Below are 17,963 nucleotides of genomic sequence, written 5' to 3'. Positions count from 1 at the left end.
GTAAAACAGATGCCATTTCCTCTTCAGGCAGTGTTGCAAATGAGCCATTAGGGATCACAGAGCTGTTTATGTTAGGGGATTGGGATTCACCTTTTGAACAGCTGAAGCTGTACTATGCTTTCTTTTAGGACTAAAATACAGAAACAAGCCTGTGCATCTTATTGCCACAATCATCACATGTGTCTGGATCCCATCCCCTTTTTTATGTCTCCAAGTCAAGGAGCTCTGTGTGGCTGGACAGGGGTTTCACACATTGGAAGGAAACAGCTGCAGCTTGCTAAAAGCTGAAGTTGGTGGCAGAATAGATAGGAGTTGTGTTAAGTATACAGCTAATCAGTCTCATATGTCTAAGCAGGGCTTGTAACTCTCTGCTACCTTGTGTTAACTTGCAGTGGATCAGGAGAAGCTCTCCAAACACAGTTTCATTCCAGCAAAACTCATGCTGTGCAGCAGCTCTGTCCATTCTGCCATCCACATGTGGGTCTATTGCATGGAGAGCACTGTGAGGTCAAGCAGTGGTTTGACACTCAGAGCTGTTCTGCTTCCTGCTGCAGCTGTGCTCCAGAGAAGCTACTTGAAGTATCAGAAATCTCAAGGAGGTGGTACAGGTGAGGCCAGCAGCACACAATGGCTAGGCAGGACTGTCAGAGGAGCTGCACGGTTCCTTTGCCACATGCAGATGCTCTTCTCAGTGGGGCGAAAAGGGTTTGTAACCACTCTGTAGCTTACAAGAGCTTACAGCTATTGTTCATGCGGAGTCGCTTCATGCCATTCAGGATCCAACTTCATTTAGGCACCTGAATCTATGGGAGTTTGCCTCCTAAAGTCCTGTGTGGATCTGGGTGAAGCTGAAGGGCAGGTCCAGTTGAGCTAATTTTGGTCTGTAGACAGCACTTGCTTAGCGTGGACAGGAAGCCCTGCACATTGCAGTTCTGCCCATTTATAAGGGTCATACACTGGCTGCACAATTTTGAATTGCTGGTGCCCACAGTTTAATCTTAGTGGCAGAGATTAAGCTGGACACTGCAGAGCAGATGTCTGGGTACTGAAAGCACCAGGAAGGCTGGCAGGGATGAATGTTGGGCTGTACTGGTACACCCTCCTTCTCCATATCCAAAAATTCTAGACTCTCCCAATTTGGTGATAGGCTGCTCTCTCCTGCCTTGCTGTCCGTGCTGTGTACAGGGGCAGCACTCCATATGTGATCCAGGTACCATGGTTCCAGCACCTCTTCTGGGTCTGGGAGGTGTGGGTTGAATAGGGCTAGCAGTGTCCTGGGAACTCTCCCTCTGTACTCTGAGTCCCAGCTCAGCTGCTGCTTTCAGGTATAGCTCAAATGTGCAGAAGTGCTGCCTTCAAAGGCAGAATGGTTGGAGGTACAGGATAGGCAACTAGATTTGCCATGTAGGAAGTGCCCCTGTAGCAATGCTTTTGCTTGCAGCAAATGTGCCCCTCGTTGCTTTGCCTTGGAGATGCAGCACTGAGCACAGACAAGGGGCAGATGTACAGACAAAGAAAAGGGAAGTGAAAACTTCAGCTCTCCCCTCTGACGCAGGTTGCCAGACATGGCTTTGCTCCATCCCACCTTTGGGGATTTAGAGTAGGAAAGGTCTTTGAATCTATCTCACAGTAGCTGACAGGGAGCTTTGGTTACAAATCACCAGAGCAAATCAGCCTCTAAGTCTGCTTCAGCGCATCGAAACATACAGCTAGATGTGAGGACTAGACAAGACAGGAATAGGGCAGTCAGTGCTAAGTATCCTAATGCACCGTGTGTTTCTGATCAGTCTGAGAATTATTTATTCCTAATGGAGACCTGTAGTGGGGTAGGACAGACAGACAGGAAAAACATGGAAACTCAAAGGGTCTGGCAAGAGATCGTAAATGGGACAGCAGGCCGTGGAAGCCTGGGGGAAGAACCGGTGAGGGAGTAGAAGAGATACCCAGCTGGGACTTTTTGATATAGAGTATTAGGACATGAAGGGGGAGGGAAAGGCAGGGAACATGGGCTTGCTAGTCCCTTCAGCTGCAGCATGAAGAGGGAGAGCAGGGGCTGCAGGAACATGTCATGCTCACTGTCTGAGCTGTTTGAGTTGAGGAAGTTGTCCGTGGCTGAGTTTCCTTTCCCTCTCTGTACTATTGAAACAGGAAGCTGGTGAGCTGAAGCTGCCTGATCGTTACACACAGACACACAGGCAGCTCTGGCAGCTCCTGTATTGGCATTCAGGTTTCTTCCAGCTCCAGCAATGGATCAGTGCTGGTACCACGGCAACATCACTCGCTCCAGAGCCGAAGACCTGCTCTCCAAAGTAGGCAAGGATGGCAGCTTCCTTGTGCGGGCCAGTGAGTCAATTCCTTCAGCATATGCACTCTGCGTGCTGTAAGTACAGCTTTCAACCTCGCGCTTCACGCAGGCACTTTCGTCCCTGCTCACGCAGGGTTTTACCCCCTGCACCCTCTCCAGCACAGAGGCAAACAGCCACTGTACCCACCGAAAAGGTGGAGCCCACATCAGAGCATGGCTGGTGTCACCTGGCTGGACCACAGGGTAGGGAAGGGTCGGGAGCAGGGCCAGGATGAACAAACCTGTATTCTTTTACTGCTGTACTGTTCACACTGCTCTTGCCCCTGATTCAAAAGGAGAGAATAATCAAAGATACTGTGGCTGTGCTCTGAGAGAAAATAACCTCTTGACTTCTTTGAGTCTGTTAACAACTTGGGTCAGGTATTTACATTTAACAACTCAAGTAGTAAGCTTGATACCCTCCTGGGCACTTTTCTTGCTCTGGTTCAGCATGTGTTTGACTCACCTGCGTGTATAATGCTGTGTCCCATTCAGCAAAAGGCTTGAAATAGTTCCTGACTGTGCATGATACACCTGGCACAGCAGTGATTCTACCTGTATCATTGATGTGGCTCACAGGGTAAATATCTCATGTGGGAAATAGCAAGAGGAGAGAAGTGCTGACAGCCCTGACCCCATGTTGTGCATTGGGGCTGGGGACCAGAGAGCAAGGCCTCCTGCTCTGGGTTTGCGAGGGGCAGCTATTATTCCTGGACGCAGGAGTGCAGAGGCAAGAGGAGACTGAAGTCAGTAGGTGAAGTCTGAGGCATTTGACTTTGCATTAAAGAGAGGAAAGACATTCACTCTGTGCTTAGGAGAGGTCAAGACAGCCTCTGTGGGACCCTGTTCTGCCTGTCAGATCCTCTTTGCTACCATTGCACAGCAGATTAATAAAACTTATTTCATCCTTACCTTATATTAAATCAAAAGCAAGTTTCTCAGTGTAGTTTCTTTCTGAAATTGTACTTCTTGCAGTGGTAAAGGTGGTGCTGCTGTTTATAACTCTGGTCTAACTGCTTGTCTCTGAGGTCAGACTTCTGGTGACAGCACAGTCTGCTGCAGAGGATTCATCTGCAGAAAAGCGTGGGGCTGGGTAACTGCCCTTTAAGTGTAGGTGTTGGACTGTCAGAGATCGGTGGCTGTTTAATGGGGGTGTACACAAAGTGCAGAGAGCCTCTGTGCCTGCCTGTTAAGATGTTTTAATACCATGGGAAAGAGTTATGTCTGGAGGGAGCAGAGGAAGAAGGGTGGCTGCAGAATATCCAGGGCAAGGAGGAGGAAGGAGGGGCAATCATGTAGCACGGGCTTAGGGCCCAAGTTGCAAGTCAGGGAACATTTTATTAGAATACACTATTGCTTCCATTGAGTGTTTTTAGTATAAACCCTTTGATTTGCCTTGTAACCAGTATGTACATGAAATAGTTTTACAGAGTGATGGCAGGGATTATAGAAAGGGAAGGTGCTGTAAAAATGTCTACTAACATGCATTTGCATAAGTTTTTCCATTGTAAATGTTTATGCAGCCAACTTTGAAAGCCTTTTGTGACTTGAGAGACATGGAATCAGGAAATAGAAACAATATCATGACCAGGATTTTCTGAAACGGGAGCCAAAGGTTATGTTCTCAAATCCATTCTGAGGTGGCTAACATGAATGGCTTAATTAAAGAAATAGGGACCACTCAGCCTTGTCAGCCTAGAGCAGCTAGATCTGTGGTGCGAAGGGCTGGCATTAATTACAGTCTGAGAAATGTCACACAAACTTCTGTCAAAGTACCTAACAAGCTTTCAGCTTATGCTGGTTTGCAGTTAGTGAAGAGAAAGGGTTAAAGGTGGTGAATAAGTCTTTCCCTCTGAATGTCATCTTGACAAAATGGGCAGCTTTGCTGAAGCTGAAAACTTCCTCAGACATGTATCAGTTTCAGCTGTGTTATTGACTGGAAGGTGTTTGAAGTTTGAGCTCTTCAGTTACTTCTGTTTAAAAAACAGAGAGGCTGGAGACAAAGGGGGGTGTGGGGGTGTGCGTGTGGAATTGAAAGCCTAAATGCAAAAGGCTTTCACAAAAAGAATTATGTTGAAAGTGAGAAAGTGTCTACTGTATATAGATAAAGAAAACAAAAAGCTATGACATTTGCTCTGAAAAAGAAATGTCATGTTCTACAATACAAAGCTCTAATATTTATTGGGCCGATCAGTCAAAATCCAGCAAAAGCACTTTTTAATTATCATAGAATGAAATAGTGATTGTCTTGAAGATCTGCTTTAGGGCAGTAGGATTTATGTAAATATAGACAAGTAAGGGAGGTGTATTTGCAGGGCCTTTTAAGAGTGCCTCCCCCCCTTCTCTTCTAAAACTGAGAGCAGCAGCATTTAAGTTTGAAGAGAGCTGGAACAGTCAGCAAATGTGGAGGGAATGCTCCGCCCCCTGCACTGCTGTCCTCTGCTCTACTGGTCGCACTGCCCCATAAAAGGCAAGAAGCAAAACCACTTTCCTCCTCCTTTCTCTGCGCCTGGATCATTTGATCTGCTAGCTTATTGACAAGAAATGGGCTCTTTAATGTACCTGGAGGGGAATGCTTGGATCCTGAAATCGAAAAGAGCCTGCTTAGTGTTCACAGGGTGCTGCACCTGAACTAGTATCATTCCAGGGGAGCTTCTGTTGGTAGTTCATGTGTGAACAGCTGCAGGATTAACAACACTGCTAGAGATGACTCTCAAAGGCTAGCTTTGGGATCCCTCTCAGAGGATGCTGCCTGTCAGATGCCTCCCTGGGGGGATGGCCTCTCTCATGGCACGCTTAGCACCATGCCTCACATGGCAGTCCTGTTTAGGATTTCCAGGCGCTCCCAATATGCATGTCATCACCTGTGTATAAAAACAGGTACAGCAGGAGAGGAAAGAGAAAATACAAGCCTTGTCCCCTTCCCTCCTCTGGTTGTTTGAGAGGACAGAGAGATGACAAAGTACTTGGAGGCATGTTGAAGCTGAAGCTGATGTTATATTTATCCCCACATAGACAGCCTGAACAGCAGTTGAGCAATTCTGAACTCAACCCAGTTTTAGGGAGGACCTGGAATGTGACAGTAATTGGGACCACATAACTTGGCAGTCAGGATACAGAGGAGAGAAAGCCTAAGGGTAGAAATGGAGTAAGAGTCTTCTCCATCCACATGCACTAAATTAGGGGACTGCCAAAGAGTATTCCTGCTTTGTATCCTAGGAATTGCTCCTCCCTGCTCCTGGCTCACCCAACAGCCCTTCTTTCCTTGCTCTTCCACTGATCTTACCTGTCCTCAGCTTTAACCTCTTTACAAGCATTATGACAGCAGCCTCGTAAGGTCTGTGTGTTGGGGCACTTGTCTGTGAAGGTAACATGGAGGGTCCTCTTGTGACACAACAGCCATTGAACTGGTTTGTTTATCAGTTTCATAATCTCCACACACACAAATTTTCTGTCATCAGCTGCATGAGCAGTTCTGCTTAGCCCTGTTTGCATATCAGCAGGAGGAAATGGTGTAAGAGAACTGCACTGACAGATAAAAACAAAACCCATACCCTTCCTTGTGGCATAGCCTCATCTGGTGTTGATTGCCCTGAGCTTCGTGAAATTAGCAGTGTTGTGGCAATCCAAAGCAGTTGGGGATCATGTCTGTGACTTCCAGCTCTATACCAGATCCTCAGATGTGTGAATGAATAGGTGCCTCTGAAATGGTCTTATATTGCTTAGTGAAGTGGTACTGAGCTCTGGGAGCAGTTCTAATTCTTTTGTGTCCTTTGCATTAATGCCATCAAAAGGTACAGGTTCACATGGATACATGACAAAATCCTCCAAACACCCTATAAACTCAGCTATGATTTATAAGTAATTTCTTTTCATGTCCAAATACTCTTTGTGACTCCTTGCTGCCCAAAATCCTGGTGATCTCTCTTTCCCTCTCTTGCATGGAGTGACTCTGGAAGGCATGTGATGAATAGACTCAACATAATTGTAAAAGAGATGAGGATGTTTTATTGATCTGCCTGATCTCCCCAGCTAGGGGGCTGACCTCACCCCACATTTCATAACGATTCCACAGGTAATGCAGTGTTTCTGTTATAGCCAAGGAAGCTCTGAGAGAGGATTCCATTATTTCCTTTGAGAGGAATGGGTTGAAACCAGCATTGTTTCCTGGCTTAAAGCCATATTGCGTGTTTTAAGAGTGCTTTGCAGGTGACTTAAAAGATTTGATCAATCTGTTGTTCTCTTGGGAGAAAGGTAAAAATATATTTTTTTAGTCAACACTTCTTGTGCAAGCTCCACAAAGCTCAGCACCTGCTGAGAAAGGTCATGCTTACCATGTCACAGCACTGCTCAGGCTTCCCTTGGGCTCTTGTGCATTCATTTGGCCCTCCACTGGGCAAAAGACTCCTCCATCCCCCCCTAAATAAGAATCTAATTGAATTTAGCTGGGACAAAGTGTTCATTATGGCTGATTTACAGATGCATGTGTACAGTGTTCATCCATACCAGGATAGTGAGATGGGTTTTCATTTAGGCTTTATTTGTTTTTTTTCCAATACAAGTCAATGCATGCACTAGCCCTTCAATTTACTCATTCATTGCTGATTTTGGCCCTGTGGTTTTTTGGATTTCTGCTTTTTCATTCCTTCCTGAGACGCCCACTCTACTGACAGCTAGAGCCATTTGGTGTTTTCTTCCTTTCTGGCCAGAAGAAGAGTTGAATAACTCATTCTGAGGCTGATGCTGATATCACTTTATGCAGTGACATCTGTAAACATGTCTCAATGACCTTCTGACAGACTAACACTTCAGGTTTGTGTTAGTTCACAGACTCCAGAGAAAGAAATAAAGAGAAATGTTTAAAACCCTTGTGCATGAAGCCATCTATGTGTCTCAGGATCTTCCAATGACTTTTCTCATGGGGAGGGGTACCACAATGCAGTTCCCTACTGGAGATGGTCTAACCATATCTCTTCTGATCTGTTCCAGGTACCGGAATTGCGTTTATACCTACCGAATTCTGCCTGATAAAGAAAATAAACTAATTGTCCAGGTAAGCTGGGCTGTCTGCCATTCGGTCCCATAAAGATGCGTCTAAGACTGTGCATTGCTTTTTTTCAAAGTAGTTCTAACACCAAGAGAAAAAGGCTACAAGGAGTTAAATAAATGCCCCCAGCCAGCACAGCGCTAGTCTCCAGTTAACTGCTATGGAGATTTTAGTCGCAGGTCCGCTGCTATGGCCATCAGCACACTCTTTAACATGTGTACCTTCAATTCAGTGGCAATGCCATGTTTTATATAACAGAACCTCAACCCTTTTCCTCTGAAGCCAGCTTCTTATCAGTACATCATGATCTTTTCAATCCAAAATTGCAACACAATTTACCTACACCCAGAGAATGTAAATTGAATTGTGGTCTCAGGATCCAGAAAATACCAGGATTGAGGGCACAAGTTTCAGACCTTCTGTTTATTCCTGTTCTGCTTTAGGATCCTGAATGAGCCACTTCCCTTTCCTGTACCACCTCTCAGCCCTTGTTTTCTCAATATTGGTCATGGAACTTGGGGCAGGGAGGGAGGCATGGTCTCTTACAGCCCCAAGAGATGGGTTTACTAGGAGGCAGTGGAGGCTGTAGCCTACCCACCCTCTTAGCACAGCCAGTGTTTCATGGGCATTCCCTGTAAAATGAAATGGAAATGCCCATGCTACCCACATGGGTCTACATGTAGAGTGGGTCTATGTTTGTTCTTTCCTGTTTCAGATGACACTTAGCTTCTCACACTAGAAGTCCAAATTTCTACGAACTCCACATGTAGCTCACATGGCTCAAGTGCACCATGTGATTTATGTATTTCCTGACATGGTTCAGGGACATCAGTTTTTCTTTGATATCTGCACCAAAGAGGCAACATATCTGAAAGAATGATCAGGTTAGTGAGAACACCTGAGTGCTGGCAGCTTTCTTTCAGTTGTGGGCTGTTGGTAAGAATTTTGGATTGTGTGTCCTGGGTGCACACACCCAGTCTGGCTCCCTCAAGAGCCTCTTTTTGGTGGCTCAGGCTTGGGCAGTTCTTACTCAGCCCTATTCAGATGCAGCTCCGCACAAACACAGTTGTGTTGCCATGAAGGCCAATTCCCAGCTCTCGGTGCTGTGCTCCAGAGGACTGTGTGCCCAGGGCCAGCCACCAGCATCAGCGTGGTATCCCAGTTGGCCTCGCCAGCTACAGCTGGTTTCCCCAGAGCCATTGAGATACCTCTGCCTCACCTGCCACAGCACTTCTACTTAAGGAGGAACTGACCGCAGGACACTCTGCCAGACTTGACCTGGGTCTGTATGCGTTACCATGGCATGTTACCAAAGCTAATCCATCTTCCCAGAGCACCGGGCAACAACATGCAGAGGAACCTGTGCAGGCTTTGCAGGCTGCTAGCATGGGACCAGCACTCAGCTGGAATGAATAACCCATCAGTCTGATCTGGCTGCACACAGCATGCTGCAGACTGTTTGTAGTAATACTCAATTTTTCCCTATCATCTGATATATCTCAGCATTATTGTCCTAAATAATGTGTTTTGGCATATTGTGCTGGTGTGATGATGTGTTGTGATGGTAAGATAGGTGTCCAGAAGGTGATATAGTTTTTATCATTAGTTACAATACCTAGAGCAGCCGCAGAGATCAGGATCTCATTGTGCCAAATAGCTTACAAGTGAAGCACCCCAGGCAGGGAGACTTGGGAGACCTGAGGCCCAGGGAATAGGTAGAACTATCCAAGTCCCACCGCAGCGCTGTGGCAGAGGCAGGAGGGGAACCTGGTGCTGCTAACAATGTCCATGCTCTTTTCACTGGCACTGTGATGAGGAAGGGAACTTCAGGAGCCCTAACTCTGAATGGGTTTGCAGTATGAGTTTGGCAGCTGCTTTGTCTTTTAGAAAACAAGCACAGAAATGACCGTATGTTGGCTTTTCACCTGGGGGAAGAGAAGAAAGGCCAGAGGTTACTTGAAAAGGCAGCTACACAACCCTACACTTTGCCCTTACGTACCGTGGATGGACCTTGGCATCCTGGGCAAGCCCTGGCCCCCTCCTCGTACCTCAGCTGCCCTGCTGTCATGTCGTGTGAGTGATTCTGGACATGCAACCTGGCCTGCATCCTTTTTTAGAGCGTCTCAGATGCCACAAGTTACAAGAGGGTTTGAAATCTGAGTTCAGAGCAGTGTGCCTGTGCGCAGGCAGCTCTCCAGAGAGTGCTGGGCTGCAGGCTGCTCCCAGGATCCACCAGCTAAGGTATGGTGCAGACTTGACATATAGTTCTGTACATTACATCTCAGGAAGGTGTGAGTTATGTTTCCCAGTTTGTACTGCATCTGTAATTGTTTCTGCCATGACAAAGGGCCTGTTTTCATGTACTAGTCCATTTGTCCACAGATCAGAGCACTGCAGCCATAAGAAATCTGTATTTCTCTCTGCTGTAGCAATTGGCAGCTCTCATGCTGGAGAAAGGTTTATGAACAAGCAGAAGGTGCGACTGATGTCCTCAGCTCAAGCTTTCCCCACGACAGACACCTTGACTTCCTCACCTTCTAGTTCTCCATAGAGAATTCTGCAGGGTATTATTTACAAATAAGTATGTCCTCATTCTCTCTGGGGAAGGATTATTGGACTACCGCTGGGTCCAGATAGAGTTATTAGGACTCCAGGGGACCTTTCTGAATGAAACCTTTTGAAATCTGCTCGATTGTTGTGATTGTGAGGGATTTCTCTTGTTTACATGTTGTGGGATGCAGAGGGACTGTGGTGGAATACCTTTGTATGCTGGGCTGCCAGGAGCTGTAGGTTGAATATCAGGAGTAGGCTAAATAAAGTGTGTTGTTAACTCATGTTTTGAAGACACACCTCCTCCCATTTTGTGATGCTTTACTCCAGTTCTGAGGGAGAGGCAGAAGAAGGGGGATGTCGTCTTCTGGCAAGAGATACATGCAGTGAGAGTTGTAATTGAGGCTCAGAGCAAAACAGTCTCATGCTGGCTGCTGTTCTTGGTATGTTGTTCCAGTTGGGTCAGGCACCTTTGGTTGCTTGTCTGTTGCGTTTTGCATGAAACAGAAACTACTTAAAGTGTATTAAAGGATCAGATTTTGAAAAGAATAGTTCTGTGCAAAGATGTAAAAGCTGTTGAATAGGAAGGAGTTTTGACATTTTTAAAAATCCCATTAAAAAGGAAAGAGTCTACTAATCCTATGGAATTAGAGAAGGTGTTAAATTAATACGCAATCAGTAGATGTTTCTTATTTCTGGGTTTATTAAAAAAAATGGGAAAGATTTGATACTAAATCCCAAGATTAGATTGTATTAGTTACAAATACGGGCCCTAATCATGCAGTGTGACCTTTTTTGCCTGCACAGTGCTCCTTCCTGAAGCTAACAAAGTTGTCTTCCTGCCCAGATCTGGGCTGTTGTCTGTCAGGCATTTTTCGTGATGACAGCAGGTTCAGATGATGTGTAATATCACAGCTACATACACAGCACTTGTGACATGACAGCTCTCCCTCTGCCACTCTGTAGAGTTTTTTCACCTTTAAAGCTGTGAGTTGCTTCATGCTTTTTTCAGTCTTGGAGAGCAAGTTTCATTTTTCTTTTTTAATTAGAGCCTGGTCCAGCACTAGGGGAATGATACTTGATGTCATTTTTTTCATGGTTAAATTAATTGTTCAAGTACAGGTGGCAGAAAGGGAGGTGCACATTTTTGCATTCAGGCTGAAGAAAAAAATATTTGCATATGCCCTTCCAGCATTTTGTGGCATGCTACGTGACCTGCCATTGGGTTTCTGCATCTGCAGCAGCTCTACAGCTGTTAGCATAGTCAGGAACCCCTCTCGTCTGCCATATCTGGAATCAAACTGGTATCCTCCTAAAAAATACAGTGCCGTAGTGGTTACAGTCATAGGCTTTTTTGTTTAAACACAAATATCTCTTCTTTCCCTTTTCTTTTGGGACTGCTGAATTTTCTCTTTCCATTACTTGAGGCTTCAAAATATAGGCAAAGAAATCCATGGTTTGGATGAATGAAACTTGCATCCTGCTGTTGAAAACATATTTAAGGAAGGAGGGGAGGAGTAGTAAAAACCCTTTGAAACACAGGATCTGTAGCAGCAAGTAGAGATCTTTGTCCTTAGGTTGAGAACAATTAGTTATTGAGATATCTCTGTTAGCCTGCAGACTTCCACTGTAGTAAAACACTGAGAACTGAGAAGCTGAGACAGGAGGAGAGCAAAAAACGTACTGTTACACAGAGATCCAGAAGCAGGGGCTAGAAATCAACTACCCCTGACTTAGCTTAGCTGCTGCCTGCCTGTCGGGCAGGTCACAGCTGGGGTGCTTCGACTTTCTTCTCTGTAAAAATAAATATGATTGTCCCATGATCGAGTGGGGAGGCATAATTAATGCAGAATTGTTGAAAGTCTGGGGACAAGCTGAGTGTAATCATGCTTGTGCAAAGAGGGTCAGAGCAGCAAAGGAGCCCTTGGGAATCACAGGATCAAACTAAACACTAGACACTAAAACTGTCTTTCTAAGCCAGGCATCTGTGCTCAGTTCTTGCCATCCAGATGTACAGAAGGTAAAACTTTCCTATGCTGTCACTTAACGTGTCTCATTTACACAACTAGCTGAGGTGTCAGTATGACCCTCATTACTGCACAATCTTAATTCCTTCTGATCTCAGCATCTTCTCAATGAGGGGAAGTGCTCTTGTTCCATTTTACAAATGGGGAACTCAGTCCCAGCCTGTTAAGGATTGGGTTACCAAAAATAATTTTAAATAGCTGTCTCCTGCTGACTTTCACAGGATCAGATGATGTGTGTGGTATATCAGTCAAAGATGCCATGTAGTTAAAGCTGAGTTGTATCTCTCTAGTCCAGTGGGAAGAAACAGGTTTCTGACCTGGGTGGGCTAAATTGTCCATGGCAGGTCCTGTCTGTTGCCTAAAGAGCCCAGAGAACCCCCTTAGACTGCCAGACTTGGCAGGCTGATGTCAGGTAAGGAGATTCCCATTACAGCTGACTCTTGTTCAGTGTGAGAAGAGCTGAGGTCAAAAGCTGCTGTTGAAAAAATGTGGTACTGCCTCAGCTTAATGTTTTATCCTGTTGTTGCCTTATACTGCAATTTTAAAAGCCTGCTGTCAAGAGTATAACCTGCCTCCTAAGTGAGGATGCTTGAAAGGGGTGGTGAGAAGGAAAAAGGCACTGGATTTGGCTGGCCAATACATGCAGATTGGTATAGGGTAGTGTGGTAGCATCTTTAAAACCCTGTGGAGTTTGATCTGTCTAGATTTCTGGTTCATCACAAATAGGAGTTCACAGCTTGTGTTATCTGATGACAATCTAGCTGTTGTGCAATCAGTCATTTCTTAGTGGCAACCAGATTCCGTCTTAGTTTATGTTCATAGTTTATCAGATAACACTTCATAGGTCACTTACCTCATGTGACTCTGTGTGAAGGCAGGAGGGAGGTATCCTGATGGACAGATGTCAACATTGCACAAACGGGGCTGTCATCAAAGATGGCTTTGCTAAAGCCACTTGAGACAGAGTCAACCTAGTAGTTCTGGGAACAGCTTTAGCTTGTTGCTGAAGGTGGAGTCTCCTTAAAAAACTGGGGCATCTGCAGAGCAGCATTTTGGTAGCTTAGTGCCGTAGACAGGTTTTATAATCATGTTCTGTATGCTTCTGTGCTGTGCAGCACAGTCTGGCCTTGAGTTTGAGGCAGGCACAGACTCCCAGTGCTTTCTCATGGGCATGACCTAATGTTTTGGCTCAGACATGTAACTTTCCCATTCTGTAACCCAGAACTTGAACCAGATATATTTGTCCACCACCTCAGGGCTCAGGCCTCAGGCCTCAGGCCTTGCCTGACCACTGTTGCTTCCTTCTGGCAAGGCTGCTCTTTCCTTGTCCTTCTTGCCAACCTGTTTTTTTTGTTGTTGTTGTTGTATTACCCTTAAGTCTGCTTTCCCATTCATGCCACTAGCTGAGCTCTTGCTTCAGCTTGTGTATCTGCTTTGAAATGTTGCAGGCTGCCAGAGATTGAGGCTCCAGCCACCCACAATGAACGGTGTTTGGAACTTTTGTCTGCCCCACAGGAGGGGGCAGAAACAGAGCTTTGGCTTGAGCAGGAGTAGGAACCACTTGACATTTTCAAGCAAACTGGAACATTTTTAAAAATGTATTCAGGTGAATTCTTTCACTTTGAGTTTGAGCTTTTCAGAGGTTATCACAGTGTTGCCAGGATGTTGAAGAAAGACGCTATTTCAGATGGAAAAACTGGATCACTCCTTTGAAGAAGTCCAGGCAAGCAATTTTGAACTATTCACCTTTTTTTCTTTTCTTAAATTAATTTCTGTGAGCATGAGCACTGCTTGCATTTATGCTGAAATTCACCATTGCCACAAAGGCTTTTTAAAAATTACTTATACTTACTACTTGGTGCAAAGGAAGGGTCTGACCCTATTTACTTGTAGGTTTTGCTGACTTCAGTGAAAATTATAGATGCCCTGGCAGCATTGTTTTACATTGAGTGATCATCTAGCTTCCCTCCCCCACCCCCCCGGTAATTTTTTCTGGTTTGATACAAGGCTGTGTGCAACAGGAAACAAATGGTGAGCAGTATGTGAGCAGTTAGAAAGCAGGCCAGCGGCTGTGACTCACTGTATCAACTGACACTGAAGCTGTAGGTTGCCGGTGTATTTGTAGCACTGGCTCCCAGAAGGTAGGAGAGTTGATAAATACTGAGTATAGGGTTTCCTGCTGAAACCCTCCGTCTTCACCACACTTCTAGAAATACATTTTGGGGGAAACATCTAGATTTGTACTCTGTTGCTTATGGCTTGGCTAAATATGCCAGAAAGACCAAAATCCTCTGACCTGGGACAGGCAAGACATACAATGAGAGGGCTGCCTTTTGGTGTCAGCCGGCCGGCAGGATTGTCCCTGCCTCTAGGCAAACTTCATTCTGGCTTCTGTTTATGAGTCCTCCAGGGTGGAGCTCAGTGTAAAAGCTTCATCCGGCATGCTAACCTGCTCTCAGCACAGACATATGGCTGCCCATCCTGCCAGCATGATCTGATAAGAGCATGAGTTTAGGTCAGTTCCTGCATTCCTGGTGTCACTGCTGCTGTCACCAACGTCAGAGGCAGTGTCTGGCTGCGGCACATGCAATGCCAAGTCCCTTGTGACCCCTTTGCAGAGAGATGCAAAGTTTTTGTCCTTCTCTTTGATACTGCGCTGTAATCCCTATTTTGCTGTGCTGATCTGACACGCATGGCTAAGGAAAGGTTTTCTGTAGTAAGGATTTTGTGATTTGCCTTGTATCTATCTATATCTGATCGAAACTTTTCTACTAGGAAATTGCACTTGAGCTGGTTGGGATGGGAGATAATGCAAAACAAAATCCTTTGGGTGACGCTCATGGTCTCCAATGAGGTCAGAGCAGGCATGGGCCTATCCAAAATATCACTTGCAGGCTGCATGGAGACTGTAAGCCATCCATGGTCTGCTTGCAGCCGAGAGGCATTGGGCACTGTTGGCCTCCCTCTGCATTGAAAGGCAGGAGGAGATCAAGTGTCCCACCAAGGAGGATGCTTGGTGGGCTGGGAGACACTGGGTGGACAGCCACCTGCTCCAGGTGGGCATATGCCAGTGGGCAGGGGTGTGGATATTGGGGCTGGTGTATTGCCAAGGTGGGTGGTGTGACAGCACCACACAGTGCGTGCCAGTATCCCTGGCAGTTAGAGGGGGGCAATCGACACCTGCATTGCTGTAGGGGAGGGGAAGGGACAGCAGTGTTGCATGAGGGGCACAGGGGACTTGGAGGGAGTATTTCAGTTGGAAGCAGAGAGGGGTTCACCAAGGGGAAGGGAGAGAGCCAGGAGTCGCAGCCCAGTCTTAAGGTGAAACTAAGTGGTCCTAGAAAAGCTTTGGAGTTGGGACCCCACTGAAGAGTCAAGAGCTCGTCGGTGTGCAGAGCTACAGAACCTCTATGGGAAAGTGGGATTTTATGCATAACAGTAAATTTCAAGAATAGGTAATGCCAAGGATGGAATTGATTTCACCTAAACAAGAAAACTTGCTGTGTTTGTGGTACTCCATTGGCACTGAAGGGCTGAGGTATAATTAGGGTGATTACTTTTCTTGGACAGAAACAAGGGACAAATGGACAACTGGATAATAATTATGAGCAATGTCTCAAAACATGGTTAGGGAAACACATTTCTAGTATGGCCAAATACATAATTTATTTATATTAAGCTTCACTTTATTACTGAAAATGGTAGATATTGTGATTTGAATATTTTTCAATATAATTTAATGTTAATTTAAATCTGTTTGTAAAGCTTTTTACAGTCTTTACATGTAGGACTTAAAATAACTCACAGTCAGGGTTTAGCAAAATCTGTGTACTTCACGTTTCTGCAAACTATCCAAATCTGTTTAAACAAGGAAAATGTTTTTTCCGCTGTTGCATCTGAGGTAGGAATAAACATAATGCATTTCACAGGTTTTGAAAAAACTGTGAAAGAAGCAGCATTTAGTAAGAGAACTGGGTATTTCCTGAAACACATGCATTCCTGCTACTGAATCTCTCAGTATACAAAATTCTTCATACAAACAAACCATATCCAGCTTTTGTCTAGTTTGAACCCTTCCAGAGTGTTTCCAGTTTCCTGAAAATATTAAAAAATAGTTCAGAGAAGGTGGCTTAAATCAGGTTAAAGTGATATTATATTTTGTTTTTCAAGCTTCAAAAAATGAAATTGGATATTTGAAAGCTAATGCATGCCATGAAGTGAAATCCCTTTTCCTTTTATCTGGATGTGCTTTCAGATAAATTTTCACTCCAAAGAGTGAAATACCAAAGAATGAAATATACTTCTCTTACAGTTTGCCCTCCAACAAATGTGTTATGTCATAAAGCCTTCATCATGCTTAAACGACTGAAAATTGCGAATAGGCAATCCTTGCTGAATATACAAGAGCAACTTCCAGGTGCTGCAAAATATTTTAAGATTCAGAAGATAAAGATTAGGGCTGTTCAACAGGAACCAGTTTAACAGTTATTGTTTTAGAAGAATTGTTTCATCATATTATCCTTTTGAAAGGCTTTGACCACCCACAGCCACATACCGAGCAGCTCTTTCCCACTCCACTGGATCTTCCAGTTCCCACTAAGAGGGCTCGAGTGCACAAACCATCAGGTTTGCTCTTGGCACAAAGGTGGGGCAGAGACTTTGGCTGGGGTACAGGAACGAGCAGCTGGGAGGTGGTGGGAGCCTCAGCCTTCAAAGGCACAGAAGCTTTCTCCAGCAGCAAATATACTTTAGGAAGTTCTTGCTCTCCCCTCACCCCTCTGCAGACTTCATCCTGAATCAACCATTTCTATGGGCACATTTTAAAGGAAGGGGTAGTAACCTCTGCTTACGGACTGAGAACTATAAGTAGGTTTTTGTGCTTGAGAGGCCTAATGAACAATCCTAATTGAGATGAGCACCTTGGGAATGCACATCCCAACATCTCCAGGACTAGCAAAATGAAAACTTTCTTGAAATTCTAAACCTCCTCTGGCAGATGAGAAAAAAATAATTGAAAACTTACATAACCAACATTATCAACAAGAAAATATTCTAGTTTTTCAGTAATTTGATGGATGTTAGCTTTAATATTATCAGTCACATAGCATTTAATCTGTTTGATTGCCTTATCCTTTTTATAATTTATATTTCCAAAGACTTCTGATGAAGCTTCATAACTGAATTTAAAGTATTCAGGGAGACGGCAGATTATTCCCCTTTCAGTAGTGTGGAAATGAAGCACTGTGTTTCATTGCTTCTGTGCTTTGAGGCATGATGGGTCACAGAGAAAAGTACTCATTTTCAGGCAAGTCTTGAGTTGTTTACTCAAAGAAAGAGACACTAATATCTTGTTGGTGCTGTATGAAGCCTTTTGTCCTGACCATTTAAGATATGAATAAGTCTTGGAAAACATTGCTATTGAATTTGTTTACAGTAAGTCTTATGGCAAATATTGCCATCTGTACAAAATCGTTTCTGCACTTTTTACTGACAGGGTGATGCCTTTTCCTTTTTAGAGATGTATCTTGATTTGCTGATGAAATGTATCACTGCAGGCTGTGTCACCATACAGAGATGAAACTCACCTAGAAGGTCACAAGTACTACTTAGGCTCCAGTTAGATCTTGCTCACGTGATCTGCTCTGCAGCCTTAGGGAACAGGACAAATAAGCAGCAGTGCACGTAGTGTCTATTAGTTATATAAATATAAAATATAAAGATACAATAACCCTTAAATAACAACATGTTCAAGTTGAAGTATCATCCTGGTTGCACTTGTTTTAGATAAACAAGGTCTATTCTACCAATACTTTTCAAATTTACCTTTTGGTGGTTGAAGCTATTTCTGCTTAAAGTTCTAAAAGAAATGTAGTATCCTTTAGTTTTAAGATTGCTGCATAAAAGCAAAGCACACAGGACTTGATTTCAAATGACAAAAGGTTTTAGGGAAACAAAACAGACTTTAGCAAAGATAGCTCAGATTTAGTCATTTCAA

The 17,963-nt window shown here is 44.5% G+C and overlaps 1 protein-coding gene across 4 annotated transcripts in view; it reads left to right on the top strand.

Moving 5' to 3' along the window:
• Nucleotides 1-2,159: 2,159 nt before the first annotated feature.
• Nucleotides 2,160-17,963, top strand: part of INPP5D (inositol polyphosphate-5-phosphatase D) — a 55,061-nt gene continuing 39,257 nt past the window's right edge. For all 4 annotated transcript variants that reach the window (XM_075099435.1, XM_075099434.1, XM_075099432.1 and 1 more), the window contains exons 1-2: nt 2,160-2,380; nt 7,334-7,397. In XM_075099435.1, the coding sequence (XP_074955536.1) occupies nt 2,247-2,380; nt 7,334-7,397 (198 nt within the window). In that variant the 5' untranslated portion in view covers nt 2,160-2,246. The remainder of the gene's footprint in view (nt 2,381-7,333; nt 7,398-17,963) is intronic.

This window comes from Phalacrocorax aristotelis, chromosome 7 (assembly GCF_949628215.1).
Source record: "Phalacrocorax aristotelis chromosome 7, bGulAri2.1, whole genome shotgun sequence".
Taxonomy (NCBI): domain Eukaryota; kingdom Metazoa; phylum Chordata; class Aves; order Suliformes; family Phalacrocoracidae; genus Phalacrocorax; species Phalacrocorax aristotelis.
This window is presented reverse-complemented; position numbering and strand designations above follow the sequence as displayed.